Genomic DNA, 16,690 nt, shown 5'->3' with positions numbered 1-16,690 from the left:
AATAACTTGGACAGCATTGTTTCTTGTGCATTTGTTCGTTCAGAATACTTGGGTTCACATTAGATGTGTAGGGAATGTAATAGTAAAACATTCAGGAAAGTTATTCTCATCCTCGTTCATTTTCTAGTTCTGTATGCTCAGTTATTGCTTGGCCTGTTAGGTCCACATGTGGGCCGTTCAGTTGTGAGGAGACGCCGACTCCATTTTCTTACAGTTCAGTAATTACTCTTCTTCTAGTCCATGCTCCCACAGTTTCACATCCCATTCCTTGTTCCCCCTGTCTCCAAGAGGAAGTCCCTTACCCTTCCCACCCCATCCCTTGCTAGGCTTCCCCACTCCCTGGGGCCTCAAGTCTCTTGAGGGTTAGGTACTCTGCTCTCACCAGAGGGCCTCCGACCAGCTAGTGTATACTGTCTAGTTGGTGGCTTGGTGTCTGAGATAAATCTCAAGTGTGTGGTTCAGTTGACATTACTGGGTGTCCTATGGCATCTCTGTCCTCCTCAACTCCTTCCAGCATTTCCCTAATTAAGCCACGGAGATCTTCAACTTCAGTTCCTTGGTTTGGTGTAAAGGTCTGCCTCTGTCTCAGTCAGCTGCTTGTTGGGACTTATGGAGGACAGCCATGCTAGGCTCCTGTCTATATGCATACCAGAGAATCAATAAAAGTATTAGGCCTTGGAGCCTCCCCTTGAGATGAATCCTAGCTGGTCACTGGACCTCTTTTCCCTCAGTTTCTTCCCCATTTTTGTTCCTGAAGTTCTTTTAGACAGGAACAATTCTGAGTCAATGTTTTTGACCCCTCTAACTTGATACCCTGACATTTTACTGGAGGTGGACTCTACAAATTCCTTCTCCCTGCTATTGGGCATTTCATCTAAGGTCCCTTTCTTTGAGACCTGAGAATCTCTCACCTCCCAGGTCTCTGGTAAATTCTAGAGGTTCACTCCACCTCCCACCCCCTGAGGTTGCATAATTCTGTTCTTTCTGCTAACCCTCAGGGCTTCTCTCATGTTCTCCAACCCCAATACCTGATAGTGTTCTCCTTTCTCCCAATTTGTGATCCCCCTCATCTTGCTGTAACACAAAAAATAAGCTGAAGAGATTCTTTGAAAATGAGAGCAACCAGAATATCAGTGGATTTGCTTCTCACCATTGAAATAGGATATGCTTAAAATCTTGTGTTATATAATACAAGATGTTGGCCAAGAGTGGATGGTTCAGAATACCTTAGAATTCAAACTGTCTACTATTACATTATTCTCTTTGAGCAGAGTCTTCTGGTTATAGGTTTGAGAGAGAGCCTATAGCTTGAGATGGCATCTGCTCAATTTTATTTTTATATTGTCATTGATGGCAATGGATTGGGCAGGACTACTGTCAAACATCAGATGCCATGAATATTATATATATATGCATGTATATATATACACATATATATGTATAAAATTTATCACCAAAAAGACTTTTTAAAACTTTCTTAGTCTTTTCTTTTTTTCTTAGTCTTTTCTTTAACTTGGGTGTTTGTCTACCTTATTTAATTTTCAATGAATTGGCATTGTATTGTATTGAATCCTTGTAATTTTTAAAGTTTCTATTTCATAAAGATCAGGAAAATGGGGAGAGGGATTTCCTGGACCAACAGGTCATTCTTCAGTGACTGAATCTAGGGAATTAATACCAAAAGATCAAAAGGTAAATTGGATAGAATATAGAAAAGATAAAAATGTTTGGGATCAGATGGTCATGCAAAAGTCATGTCTTATGCCAAGTAATCTTATTTTGAACTATAACATGTTATATCCTGTGTTTGTGGGAAAATGGGATGAAGTCAAAAGGACTAATGATATAATGAGAAGAAGTCAACAAGATGTGAATCAAACAATGTTGCAAAGGAGCAACATGGGATATCCTAAAATGTTACAGACTGACCACACAGCAGCTTTGAGACTAATAGTCGTTTGCTCCCACAGTGGGAAGAGTTGGAAAAACTCCCAAACACATGGTCCAAGGTGTTTATTGCCTCTTCTAAGTATGTTCCTGGTTTTGTAAAGGAATTTGTCCATATGTCAGAGCCTCAGAGAAAGCCTTAGTTCATTAGTACTCATCAGAGGGTAAGATAGGATTCCTAAGGGGTGAGTCATAAAGTGTGTTCCGTGTATGGAACATGTATGCAAAAGTCTGGTACCTTACTGAATTTCAGTAACTATTCTTCATCTAAGACTAATAATAGTTAAGCCTCTAAACATTCAGTGCAGGACAAGGGAGGGTACATGAGGAAAGACAGCTAAAATAAAGGGTCATTTTAGAGATAGTAAAGAAACTCCATATAGTAGGAACTCCCTAAAATATTTACATAAATGAAGGTAATCGACATAAACCCATAAATAATTGGAGAGGTAGAGCATCAAATGACCATCTCTTGTTACCAAATAAAGCTCCCAGGACCAGGAATAGGCAACATCTAATTGCATCATTGGACCAAAGAGTCCAGTGGGGTTTTCTTTTTTTTTCCACCTTTATTAAATTGGGTATTTCTTTTTTTTTATCTTTATTAACTTGAGTATTTCTTATTTACATTTCGATTGTTATTCCCCTTCCCGGGTTCCAGGCCAACATCCCCCTAATTCCTTCCTCTCCCCTTCTATATGGGCTTCCCCTCCCCACCCTCCCCCCATTACCACCTTCCTCCCAAAAATCACGTTCACTGGGGGTTCAGTCTTAGCAGGACCAAGGTCTTCCCCTTCCACTGGTGCTCTTACTAGGCTATTCATTGCTACCTATAAGGTTGGAGCACAGGGTCAGTCCATGTATAGTCTTTGGATAGTGGCTTAGTCCCTGGAAGCTCTGGTTGGTTGGCATTGTTGTTCATATGGGGTCTCAAGCCCCTTCAAGCTCTTCCAATCCTTTCTCTGATTCCTTCAGAATCAGTTCAGTGGTTTAATGATGGCATTCACCAATGTATTTGCTGTATTCTGGGTGTTTCTCTCAGGAGACATCTACATCCCGTTCCTGTCAGCCTGCACTTCTTTCCTTCATCCATCTTATCTAGTTTTGTGGCTGTATATGTATGGGCCACATGTGGGGCAGGCTCTGAATGGGTGTTCCTTTTGCCTCTGTTCTAAACTTTGCCTCCCTATTCCCTGCCAAGGGTGTTCTTGTTCCCCTTTTAAAGGAGTGAAGCATTCGCATTTTGATCATCTGTCTTGAGATTCATGTGTTCTGTGCATCTAGGGGAATTAAAGCATTTGGGTTAATAGCCACTTATCAATGAGTGCATACCAAGTGTGTTTTTCTGTGATTGGGTTACCTCATTCAGGATGATATTTTCCAGTTCCATCCATTTGCCTATGAATTTCATAAAGTCATTGTTTTTTTAGTTGAGTAATAGTCCATTGTGTAGACATACCACATTTTCTGTATCCATTCCTCTGTTGATGGGCATCTGGGTTCTTTCCAGCTTCTGGCTATGATACATAAGGCTGCTATGAACATAGTGGAGCACGTGTCTTTGTTATATGTTGGGGCATCTTTTTGGTATATGCCCAGGAGAGGTATAACTGGGTCCTCAGATAGTTCAATGTCCAATTTTCTGAAGAACCTCCAGATTGATTTCCAGAATGGTTGTACCAGTTTGCAATCCCACCAACAATGGAGGACTGTTCCTCTTCCTCCACATCCTCTCCAGCATTTGTTGTAACCTGAGTTTCTAATCTTAGCCATTCTCACTGGTATGAGGTGAAATCTCAGGGTTGTTCTGATTTGCATTTCCCTTATGACTAAAGATGTTGAACATTTCTTTAGGTGTTTCTCGGCCATTTGGCATTCCTCAGGTGTGAATTCTTTGTTAACCTCTGAACCCCATTTTTAAATAGGGTTATTTGTCTCCTTGAGGTCTAACTTCTTGAGTTCTTTGTATATTTTGGAGATAAGCCCTCTATTTGTTGGAGGATGTATTAGTCAGTGTTCTTTAGAGTCACAGATCTTATGGGTAGACTCTATACAGTAAGGGAATTTGTGATGATAACTTTCAGTCGGTAGTCCAACTCCCCGGCAATGGTTGGCTATGAATGGAAATCCAAGGATCCAGTAGTTGCTCAGTCCCACCAGGCAAGCAGCTGAGGAAGAGCAAATCTTCCTTCTCCCAGTATCTTTATATAGGTCTCCAGCAGAAGGTGTGGTCCAGATTAAAGGGGTATACCAACATGTCTGGATCTGGGACTTGCTTTGCCGCAGATGACCTTGAACTCAGAAATCTACTTGCCTTAGTCTCCTGGGATTCATAGCCACTATGTCATAAGATTTCCACACCAAGATCCAAGTCAGAATCTTGTATCTCTCAACCTGAAGATCTGGATCACAGGTGAGCCTTCCAATTCTGGATTGTAGTTCATTCTAGTTATAGTCAGGTTGACAAGCAGTAATAGCCTTTATAGTGAATGATGTTATTTTGTTCTTGAATTTAGTTTGCCAGTGTTTAGGGGAGAACTTCTGTATCTGCATGTACCATGGAGATTGGTTTATAGCTTTACTCAGTGATAATATTTTTATCTGGCTTTACTATTTGCCAAGGATTTTAGAGATTCTCAATCTTCTAAGAAACAAAAGTATAATGCACAAATGTCTTCACACCGTAGCTGCTCACAAATGATTGTATCTGTTACTGGCTTTGCTCTTCAAATATAATTTGAAGAGAATACAGTACACCAGAATGAAAATAAAATAAACAAATAATCCTGTTTGATAAACTGGAGCTTGTACATTTTTATTTAGGTCTAATGATATCAATAATTAGTAGTGAATGAGAAATGAGTAAAGTAATAAGAAAAGAATAGCAAATGAATAAAGGAATAAGGAAGGAAAAGTGTACATGATAGAGGTATGAAATATATTAGAAAAATATATTATTTTAGGTAAACTTAACCCCCCACAGACAGTACATCTTGTTTCCAGAATCCCTTTATTCAAACTTACACTTAGCATTACTCTAGTTGTTGAATTTTCCTTACTGTAGGAATTTCAGTTACAATATGTGAAATAAGTGGGCATTCAAATGCACCATAAGCTATGAATCTTTTTCTGAACAGTAGTTGAAAAGAAAGTTATGGATTAGATAGTTAAGAGGGACAGCTGGATATAGTTGAATAGTAATGGTAAAAGAACTTGAAATCTTTTCTCAGTTCTACTTTGAATTTTTAGTGTTACTCTGGAATCTGTTGCTCATCCTGACTTGGGTATTTCTCTTTTGTGCCAAGTGGAGAGAACCACTTCTGACCTCATTCATTAGAATTTATATGCTTATTATATTACTGTCATAAGTCTGTCCTGGAAAAAAACAGTGTTAATGAAACCTTTGGCCATAAGGCAAATAGAGCAATATTTCATGGAGAAAAGATGCAAAAACTTCACTTTGAAGATATAGAAGTTTATTTATCACACCGATATTTTTCAGAGTTAATTTCACTGCAACCTATTTTTACTATGGAAACTGATATATGAAAAGAGTATGTATCCACCCAGGTACTTTGGTGCCATGGGTCTATGGGAGATGTCTTCAAGTTCATGGCATTACAAGGATTTTACTTGTAACCGTCTCAACATAAGAAGTTACTGGAAATATGTTTTCACCATCAGGACATATATCCTTATCTGGAACAACTTCTGCTTTGCCTTGTAAAACAGTATTTGCTACAGGAAAGAAAGTATAAGTATTAAATCATGAACTCCACATGGACCTTCTCTGAACCTTCTTCTGGATTTAGTGTACCCTGATTCTTATTTCTATATGCAAGGTATGGTTGCTGTTTGAACTGCCTTCCCTTAGTTTCAGTGTCTTCTGTCCCTCATTTCCTTTCAATCTGCTTTCTCATCAGTATAGTCACTTCTTCCCTTTCTTCCTTGTATAACATATTTTCTTTCATTTTCTTCCCACTCTGACACATCCTGACATCCACTCTTAGGAAATATTACCACTTACCAGAGACATGAATGTCCCAAAAGAAGTTGTGTATAGTACAAATGCAAGCAGTGTAAGTTGCTTTAGCAGAAAGGTATTTGATGTTTGGATTGTCCTCAGTACTGATTTTTACCTAAGGAAATAAAGTGAGGAAGGGTTAAATGGTGTCAATATAGAAAAGGCAGCCTGTTATTGACCATTATGGAAAATAAGCAATTCACAGAGCATCTTAGGAATGGAGGAGTATTTCCTCTTAGCTGTCAGGATAAACTAGATGCTTAGCATGACTTTGCGACTTATGTGCCACATTCAAATTTTGCCCCATTCAGTGTAGGAAGGAAAACCACGGATTTTTGTTGTGGTTGTGGTTGTTGTTCTTGCTGTTGATGTTGTTGTTATAATGAATAACTGAAATTCCAAAGATTTCAGTCTTGTGAGATATTGAATGTTTCCATCTAACGGAGAAGCTGCTTGTGCGTCTGCTATTTTGTATTTTGGGAGTGGGGCGACTGGGCATGTTTACCTCCAGTGGCAACCCAAACCATGGGCATCTCCTTGGCCTTTGTTAATAACTCAGGCCACAGGCATTAACACAGAGTCCAGTGCAGCAGAATCACGAACTTGGACATGGCTGTTAACAGTAGCCAGGACCAGGAACTCACCCTGGCCTCATCATATCTGCTCACTCCTCACCACTACTGAGTTTCCAGTTTGTGGGATACATTACTAAGTACTTTATTTCAGTAACTTAAGAGCCAAAAGATATTGTTGTATGATACACAGGACAATGATAGTTTTTCATCTAGTCTGAAGATGAAGATCTCCAAATCAGAGTCAAAGGGGAGTGAACACACCTTTCAAGAACCAAGGAGATTATTAATGGAGGAGACACATTTCTACTCTGCCGTGGTAAAATGAATATGAAAATGCTAATAAGCTGACATAGTTTATAAGCCAAACTCTCTGACTTTAGTAATCTACCTATGATATACAGTACATGTTACACTGATGTTTTCCTGTCCTGGTGTGATGAAAGCATTGATACCAGTATCCTTTGCACGAATGTCTTGATCTTTGTGCTTTCTAGTCAAAGGTATGATTTTAGACTTTAAACACGTTTGTTGTACAAATAAACGCAGTCCCTGCTTGAAAATTATTGGATGCCTATGATTTAGATATTGTTTTTCATCAGTCCAAGGCTGTGTAAATCTTTTAGTTAATGGTCAGAAGTAAGAAATTACTTTTAAATGGGTTAAGCAATCTACTGTGTTAAAAACTGAAAACAGAGAACTTTGGGGTATCTGACAATACCAAAGCCAAAAGTATTTCTAACATCATTTTTGTTTGGGTATTAGGGACTGTTATTTTGCTATTATGGCTTTTGATATCACAAATGTTCTCTTCTTTTCTGTAATGATTCATTAGTTCAACTTTTTTTTTCTCCTTTATTAACTTGACTGTTTCTTATTTACATTTCGATTGTTATTCCCTTTCCCGGTTTCCGGGCCAACATCCCCCAACCCCTCCCCCTCCCCTTCTATATGGGTGTTCCCCTCCCCATCCTACCCCATTACCGCCCTCCCCCTGACAATCACGTTCACTGGAGGTTCAGTCTTGGCAAAACCAAGGGCTCCCCCTTCCACTGGTGTTCTTACTAGGCTATGTGTTTGAGGGAGTATGTGTATTTGATGTTCACAAAGACCAGATTTTTGTCAGATACCATGGTTTAGGAGATAAATGCCTGAGTAACCCAGGTATTTCACATCCATACATGAGGTCAACTCCAGCTTGGAATCTCTGAAACTGCATCAAGTGCGCTTAACTCATGAACCATGTATCCAACCCTCAAAACAATTTTATACTTCTTTTCTAATAAACAAAAGATATGTTTGAAGAATTGGTAAAGAAATTGAGCAGGAGATAAAGAGCTGGGAACAACTGAGGAAGAAAGTGGACCTAGGAATGAAGGTGGAGACAATGTGTATTTTTGCTTATTGGGGGCAATGGAAGTCCTCACATTGAGGGACACTGCACAGTCACCTCACTCCTATATTTCTTATACCTGCCAAAGCATGTTGATCTGTACCTTCTTGTAGCTCCATAATTAATGCATGGCATGGTGTCAAGAGGTGATTGGAGGTAGAAATGTAAGTTAATATGTGTTTCTTTTTCACTGCTACTAAGTCATATTTATCTTTGATTCATTGGCATTTTTCTTGAATTTTCACTCACCCCATAATTTTTTACTCTAAAATTTTATCTAGATTCTTGGTAAAGTTGCTTATTCCTGTCTCACCAATGTCCTTCACGGCCCAATCACTTTACTTAGAAGTAAATAGGCACTGAAGCTCCCGGAAGGGGCGGCACAGGTCTCCCTGGTTGCTGCCGCTGCAGAGAGCCCCTGGGCAGCACCCCACGAGCGAACCTGAGCCTCGGGACCACACGTAAGACCAAATTTTCTGCTGCAAGAAAGCTGCCTGGTGAGCTTGGGACACGGAAGCAGAATTTCTCTAGGAGGCACGGTCTGTGTTTACCGGAAGTCCCACACCCGCGGATCCCGGCCCGCAGCAGCTCTCTGCTCCCAGACCCGGTGAGAGAGAGACCCAACCGCCTGGTCAGGTGGGCACTCCTGAGGCTGCAGAGCGGAAGAGACCACCAACACTGCTCACCCCTGCCCACATCCCTGGCCCAAGAGGAAACTGTATAAGGCCTCTGGGCTCCCGTGGGGGAGGGCCCAGGAGCGGCAGGACTTCTGCGCCTGAGACACCGCCGGAACCTGAAAGAAACAGACCAGATAAACAGTTCTCTGCACCCAAATCCCGTGGGAGGGAGAGCTAAACCTTCAGAGAGGCAGACAAGCCTGGGAAACCAGAAGAGACTGCTCCCTGCACACACATCTCGGACGCCAGAGGAAAAAGCCAAAGACCATCTGGAACCCTGGTGCACTGAAGCTCCCGGAAGGGGCGGCACAGGTCTTCCTGGTTGCTGCCGCTGCAGAGAGCCCCTGGGCAGCACCCCACGAGCGAACCTGAGCCTCGGGACCACAGGTAAGACCAAATTTTCTGCTGCAAGTGACCTGCCTGGTGAACTCAAGACACAGGCCCACAGGAACAGCTGAAGACCTGTAGAGAGGAAAAACTACACGCCCGAAAGCAGAACACTCTGTCCCCATAACTGACTGAAAGAGAGGAAAACAGGTCTACAGCACTCCTGACACACAGGCTTATAGGACAGTCTAGCCACTGTCAGAAATAGCAGAACAAAGTAACACTAGAGATAATCTGATGGCGAGAGGCAAGCGCAGGAACCCAAGCAACAGAAACCAAGACTGCATGCCATCATCGGAGCCCAATTCTCCCACCAAAACAAACATGGAATATCCAAACACACCAGAAAAGCAAGATCTAGTTTCAAAATCATATTTGATCATGATGCTGGAGGACTTCAAGAAAGACATGAACACACTTAGGGAAACACAGGAAATCATTAATAAACAAGTAGAGGCCTACAGAGAGGAATGGCAAAAATCCCTGAAAGAATTCCAGGAAAACACAATCAAACAGATGAAGGAATTAAAAATGGAAATAGAAGCAATCAAGAAAGAACACATGGAAACAACCCTGGATATAGAAAACCAAAAGAAGAGACAAGGAGCTGTAGATACAAGCTTCACCAACAGAATACAAGAGATGGAAGAGAGAATCTCAGGAGCAGAAGATTCCATAGAAATCATTGACTCAACTGTCAAAGATAATGTAAAGCGGAAAAAGCTACTGGTCCAAAACATACAGGAAATCCAGGACTCAATGAGAAGATCAAACCTAAGGATAATAGGTATAGAAGAGAGTGAAGACTCCCAGCTCAAAGGACCAGTAAATATCTTCAACAAAATCATAGAAGAAAACTTCCCTAACCTAAAAAAAGAGATACCCATAGGCATACAAGAAGCCTACAGAAACTCCAAATAGATTGGACCAGAAAAGAAACACCTCCCGTCACATAATTGTCAAAACACCAAACGCACAAAATAAAGAAAGAATATTAAAAGCAGTAAGGGAAAAAGGTCAAGTAACATATAAAGGGAGACCCATCAGAATCACACCAGACTTCTCGCCAGAAACTATGAAGGCCAGAAGATCCTGGACTGATGTCATACAGACCCTAAGAGAACACAAATGCCAGCCCAGGTTACTGTATCCAGCAAAACTCTCAATTAACATTGATGGAGAAACCAAGATATTCCATGACAAAACCAAATTTACACAATATCTTTCTACAAATCCAGCACTACAAAGGATAATAAATGGTAAAGCCCAACATAAGGAGGCAAGCTATACCCTAGAAGAAGCAAGAAACTAATCGTCTTGGCAACAAAACAAAGAGAATGAAAGCACACAAACATAACCTCACATCCAAATATGAATATAAAGGGAAACAATAATCACTATTCCTTAATATCTCTCAATATCAATGGCCTCAACTCCCCAATAAAAAGACATAGATTAACAAACTGGATACGCAACGAGGACCCTGCATTCTGCTGCCTACAGGAAACACACCTCAGAGACAAAGACAGACACTACCTCAGAGTGAAAGGCTGGACTTTCAACTTTCCAAGCAAATGGTCAGAAGAAGCAAGCTGGAGTAGCCATTCTAATATCAAATAAAATCAATTTCCAACTAAAAGTCATCAAAAAAGATAAGGAAGGACACTTCATATTCATCAAAGGAAAAATCCACCAAGATGAACTCTCAATCCTAAATATCTATGCCCCAAATACAAGGGCACCTACATACGTAAAAGAAACCTTACTAAAGCTCAAAACACACATTGCACCTCACACAATAATAGTGGGAGATTTCAACACCCCACTCTCATCAATGGACAGATCATGGAAACAGAAATTAAACAGTGATGTCGACAGACTAAGAGAAGTCATGAGCCAAATGGACTTAACGGATATTTATAGAACATTCTATCCTAAAGCAAAAGGATATACCTTCTTCTCAGCTCCTCATGGTACTTTCTCCAAAATTGACCATATAATTGGTCAAAAAACGGGCCTCAACAGGTACAGAAAGATAGAAATAATCCCATGCGTGCTATCGGACCACCACGGCCTAAAACTGGTCTTCAATAACAATAAGGGAAGAATGCCCACATATACGTGGAAATTGAACAATGCTCTACTCAATGATAACCTGGTCAAGGAAGAAATAAAGAAAGAAATTAAAAACTTTTTAAAATTTAATGAAAATGAAGATACAACATACTCAAACTTATGGGACACAATGAAAGCTGTGCTAAGAGGAAAACTCATAGCGCTGAGTGCCTGCAGAAAGAAACAGGAAAGAGCATATGTCAGCAGCTTGACAGCACACCTAAAAGCTCTAGAACAAAAAGAAGCAAATACACCCAGGAGGAGTAGAAGGCAGGAAATAATCAAACTCAGAGCTGAAATCAACCAAGTAGAAACAAAAAGGACCATAGAAAGAATCAACAGGACCAAAAGTTGGTTGTTTGAGAAAATCAACAAGATAGATAAACCCTTAGCCAGACTAACGAGAGGACACAGAGAGTGCGTCCAAATTAACAAAATCAGAAATGAAAAGGGAGACATAACTACAGATTCAGAGGAAATTCAAAAAATCATCAGATCTTACTATAAAAACCTATATTCAACAAAATTTGAAAATCTTCAGGAAATGGACAATTTCCTAGACAGATACCAGGTATCAAAGTTAAATCAGGAACAGATAAACCAGTTAAACAACCCCATAACTCCTAAGGAAATAGAAGCAGTCGTTAAAGGTCTCCCAACCAAAAAGAGCCCAGGTCCAGATGGGTTTAGTGCAGAATTCTATCAAACCTTCATACAAGACCTCATACCAATATTATCCAAACTATTCCACAAAATTGAAACAGATGGAGCCCTACCGAATTCCTTCTACGAATCTACAATTACTCTTATACCTAAACCACACAAAGACACAACAAAGAAAGAGAACTTCAGACCAATTTCCCTTATGAATATCGACGCAAAAATACTCAATAAAATTCTGGCAAACAGAATTCAAGAGCACATCAAAACAATCATCCACCATGATCAAGTAGGCTTCATCCCAGGCATGCAGGGATGGTTTAATATACGGAAAACCATCAACGTGATCCATTATATAAACAAACTGAAAGAACAGAACCACATGATCATTTCATTAGATGCTGAGAAAGCATTTGACAAAATTCAACACCCCTTCATGATAAAAGTCCTGGAAAGAATAGGAATTCAAGGCCCATACCTAAACATAGTAAAAGCCATATACAGCAAACCAGTTGCTAACATTAAACTAAATGGAGAGAAACTTGAAGCAATCCCACTAAAATCAGGGACTAGACAAGGCTGCCCACTCTCTCCCTACTTATTCAATATAGTTCTTGAAGTTCTAGCCAGAGCAATCAGACAACAAAAGGAGATCAAAGGGATACAGATCGGAAAAGAAGAGGTCAAAATATCACTATTTGCAGATGATATGATAGTATATTTAAGTGATCCCAAAAGTTCCACCAGAGAACTACTAAAGCTGATAAACAACTTCAGCAAAGTGGCTGGGTATAAAATTAACTCAAATAAATCAGTTGCCTTCCTCTATACAAAAGAGAAACAAGCCGAGAAAGAAATTAGGGAAACGACACCCTTCATAATAGACCCAAATAATATAAAGTACCTCGGTGTGACTTTAACCAAGCAAGTAAAAGATCTGTACAATAAGAACTTCAAGACACTGAAGAAAGAAATTGAAGAAGACCTCAGAAGATGGAAAGATCTCCCATGCTCATGGATTGGCAGGATTAATATAGTAAAAATGGCCATTTTACCAAAAGCAATCTACAGATTCAATGCAATCCCCATCAAAATAACAATCCAATTCTTCAAAGAGTTAGACAGAACAATTTGCAAATTCATCTGGAATAACAAAAAACCCAGGATAGCTAAAGCTATCCTCAACAATAAAAGGACTTCAGGGGGAATCACTATCCCTGAACTCAAGCAGTATTACAGAGCAATAGTGATAAAAACTGCATGGTATTGGTACAGAGACAGACAGATAGACCAATGGAATAGAATTGAAGACCCAGAAATGAACCCACACACCTATGGTCACTTGATTTTTGACAAAGGAGCCAAAACCATCCAATGGAAAAAAGATAGCATTTTCAGCAAATGGTGCTGGTTCAACTGGAGGGCAACATGTAGAAGAATGCAGATCGATCCATGCTTATCACCCTGTACAAAGCTTAAGTCGAAGTGGATCAAGGACCTCCACATCAAACCAGACACACTCAAACTAATAGAAGAAAAACTAGGGAAGCATCTGGAACACATGGGCACTGGAAAAAATTTCCTGAACAAAACACCAATGGCTTATGCTCTAAGATCAAGAATTGACAAATGGGATCTCATAAAACTGCAAAGCTTCTGTAAGGCAAAGGACACTGTGGTTAGGACAAAACGGCAACCAACAGATTGGGAAAAGATCTTTACCAACCCTACAACAGATAGAGGCCTTATATCCAAAATATACAAAGAACTCAAGAAGTTAGACCGCAGGGAAACAAATAACCCTATTAAAAAATGGGGTTCAGAGCTAAACAAAGAATTCACAGCTGAGGAATGCCGAATGGCTGAGAAACACCTAAAGAAATGTTCAACATCTTTAGTCATAAGGGAAATGCAAATCAAAACAACCCTGAGATTTCACCTCACACCAGTGCGATTGGCTAAGATCAAAAACTCAGGTGACAGCAGATGCTGGCGAGGTTGTGGAGAAAGAGGAACACTCCTCCATTGTTGGTGGGATTGCAGACTGGTAAAACCATTCTGGAAATCAGTCTGGAGGTTCCTCAGAAAATTGGACATTGAACTGCCTGAGGATCCAGCTATACCTCTCTTGGGCATATACCCAAAAGATGCCTCAACATATAAAAGAGACACGTGCTCCACTATGTTCATCGCAGCCTTATTTTTAATAGCCAGAAAATGGAAAGAACCCAGATGCCCTTCAACAGAGGAATGGATACAGAAAATGTGGTACATCTACACAATGGAATACTACTCAGCTATCAAAAACAACGAGTTTATGAAATTCGTAGGCAAATGGTTGGAACTGGAAAATATCATCCTGAGTGAACTAACCCAATCACAGAAAGACATACATGGTATGCACTCATTGATAAGTGGCTATTAGCCCAAATGCTTGAATTACCCTAGATCCCTAGAACAAACGAAACTCAAGACGGATGATCAAAATGTGAATGCTTCACTCCTTCTTTAAATGAGGAAAAAGAATACCCTTGGCAGGGAAGGGAGAGGCAAAGATTAAAACAGAGACTGAAGGAACACCCATTCAGAGCCTGTCCCACATTTGGCCCATACATATACAGCCACCCAATTGGACTAGATGGATGAAGCAAAGAAGTGCAGACCGACAGGAGCCGGATGTAGATCGCTCCTGAGAGACACAGCCAGAATACAGCAAATACAGAGGCGAATGCCAGCAGCAAACCACTGAACTGAGAATAGGTCCCCTATTGAAGGAATCAGAGAAAGAACTGGAAGAGCTTTAAGGGGCTCGAGACCCCAAAAGTACAACAATGTCAAGCAACCAGAGCTTCCAGGGACTAAGCCACTACCTAAAGACTATACATGGACTGACCCTGGACTCTGACCCCATAGGTAGCAATGAATATCCTAGTAAGAGCACCAGTGGAAGGGGAAGCCCTGGGTCCTGCTAAGACTGAACCCCCAGTGAACTAGTCTATGGGGGGAGGGCGGCAATGGTGGGAGGGTTGGGAGGGGAACACCCATAAGGAAGGGGAGGGGGGAGGGGGATGTTTGCCCGGAAACCGGGAAAGGGAATAACACTCGAAATGTATATAAGAAATACTCAAGTTAATAAAAAAAAAAAAAGAAGTAAATATAAATAAAATTTGTAACACATACATATATAACACAATTTCCCTTAGTTTCAAATCTATGCACACAGAAAACATAAAAGGGCAACACTTAGCACAATATTACATCACTGAAATTTTTATTATAATACTTCTCTTTCATGTTAGCTCCCAATTATTCACTTACCACCATGCATTTATCCACTTTATTTGTAACTGTGAGTGTAACTGTAAATTCATTTGCCTTGTTTATCGAAGAAACTTCCAAATTTAGTGAAAGTAGAGTGTTCCTGTTTCAGTAGAAAAACAAAAACACAAAATCAAATAAAAGTCAAAGACTCACGTGTTCTTGTATGGACAGGCAGACAGAGCTTTAGGGGTCAAGTGTCAGGAAGATGCTTGCAGATCTCAACACTTTACTTTGGAAGGATTTCTTCCAAAGTATTCCATGTTTCTAACCAGCACACACATACAACATGATGAAGCAAATGAAGACAAGAATAGAAGATTGCAATCCTGGTCACTGGGTGAGTGTGGGTAACTGGGATGGCAAAGCTACATTCTCTTTTTTGTCACCACTCATCATTCCAGGTTAGAGACTTATGACTTTACAGTTTACCTTGGCATACTCACCTTTCTGTTTTCCTTCTACAATTATCTAAAATTCTCCAAAGTTCTCTTTCTTTGAAAAGCAGAACTTGAAGAAGAATAGCATTGGAATCTAATATTTCTTTACTACTCTATAGACTTAGACAATATATTTATCACACAAGAAATCACATGCAAAGAAATGGGTCTAAAAAAAGCAGGGTACCCTATAACATTTCTGCATTTCTTTCTTTTGTTTAAACAAATCTCCATGTATGGTTAACAGTGCCCAGTATATTGGAGTAGATGAAGACAGCGTTCATTGAATAATATAGATAATTTTTCTATGGATAATTTATTAGTTTTGTTTTTGTTATTTGAGACAAGATATTCCAGTCCATCTCCTGGAAGTCTTGAACATTCAGTTCTTTGCTTTTATACACTAACTTTAGAATTAGAGATGAATTATATCCTATCCTTAACTAATCCCAAAAATATGGGACAAACTCACCTCTCTTCTCATATTGTCAAGTTGATAAGAGTGATGATTGTATGATCTACATAGAAAAGCCAGGTTAAAAAAAGTATTTTGATTATCACCCAGTCATTGGTATCAGTGTATAGGCTTGGGAAACTACACATTGTCTCAGAGTTTAGAAAAGTGATATCAGAACCACAAATCACAATAATCCAATATGTTCCCCCTTTAAGTAGGAACATATTTCTGAGAAGGTGGTGAAGAAAAAGTAGTGCCTTACCTATTATCCTGACCAGAGGCAATCTCCAGAATTAAGCACAGAATCAGGACATGTATAACAGCTTGGGGCTGGTAGAGAATTTGAAGAGAAGCCATGCTATAAGACACTTGTGAGCCTTGGCCAACTGAAGCCCAGATGTCTCCTTTTATTTGCATCAGGAAGACAGTGAAACAGATGGGCAGGTCTACTCACACAATGGCATAATATGTTATAAGCCCTCCACTACCATCCTGTTTGTTCTTCTGTAACAAGGGTGAGTATCCAGCTGGAACTTCAAAATGGATTATATTTAATAAGAAATGAGATCTTCTCCTTTGTCAGAATGAGATTAGAATATTTTTAGATTATTACGATAGACCCAGTCCCAATTAGTCTAAGCAATATTTGTTCTTTTTTAACCTTTGGTTCTTAACCTGCTCTTACTGTGGAGATATGTAA

The 16,690-nt window shown here is 39.9% G+C and overlaps 1 protein-coding gene across 1 annotated transcript; it reads right to left on the bottom strand.

Annotated features, from left to right (window-relative positions):
* Nucleotides 1–5,403: 5,403 nt before the first annotated feature.
* On the bottom strand, nucleotides 5,404–16,367 carry Sval1 (seminal vesicle antigen-like 1). The gene is made up of 4 exons (NM_133292.2): nucleotides 16,253–16,367; nucleotides 15,094–15,196; nucleotides 5,975–6,086; nucleotides 5,404–5,685 (listed from the first exon to the last, which is right to left on the bottom strand). The coding sequence occupies exons 1-4, from the start codon at nucleotides 16,345–16,347 to the stop codon at nucleotides 5,558–5,560; spliced, it is 438 nt and encodes a 145-aa protein (NP_579826.1). The 5' UTR covers nucleotides 16,348–16,367; the 3' UTR covers nucleotides 5,404–5,557.
* Between the last annotated feature and the right edge of the window lie 323 nt (nucleotides 16,368–16,690).

The sequence above is a fragment of the Rattus norvegicus genome, chromosome 4 (assembly GCF_021556685.1).
Source record: "Rattus norvegicus strain SHRSP/BbbUtx chromosome 4, alternate assembly SHRSP_T2T, whole genome shotgun sequence".
Lineage (NCBI taxonomy): Eukaryota > Metazoa > Chordata > Mammalia > Rodentia > Muridae > Rattus > Rattus norvegicus.
This window is presented reverse-complemented; position numbering and strand designations above follow the sequence as displayed.

Coding starts and splice junctions, on each gene's coding strand:
- Sval1 (NM_133292.2), bottom strand. CDS start 16,347: ATGGCTTCTCTTCAAATTCTCTACCAGCCCCAAGCTGTTATACATGTC. Junction 15,197..16,252: donor GCCTCTGGTCAGGATAATAG/GTAAGGCACTAC, acceptor CTACTGAAACAG/GAACACTCTACTTTCACTAA. Junction 5,686..5,974: donor TTGGGACATTCATGTCTCTG/GTAAGTGGTAAT, acceptor TCTTTCCTGTAG/CAAATACTGTTTTACAAGGC.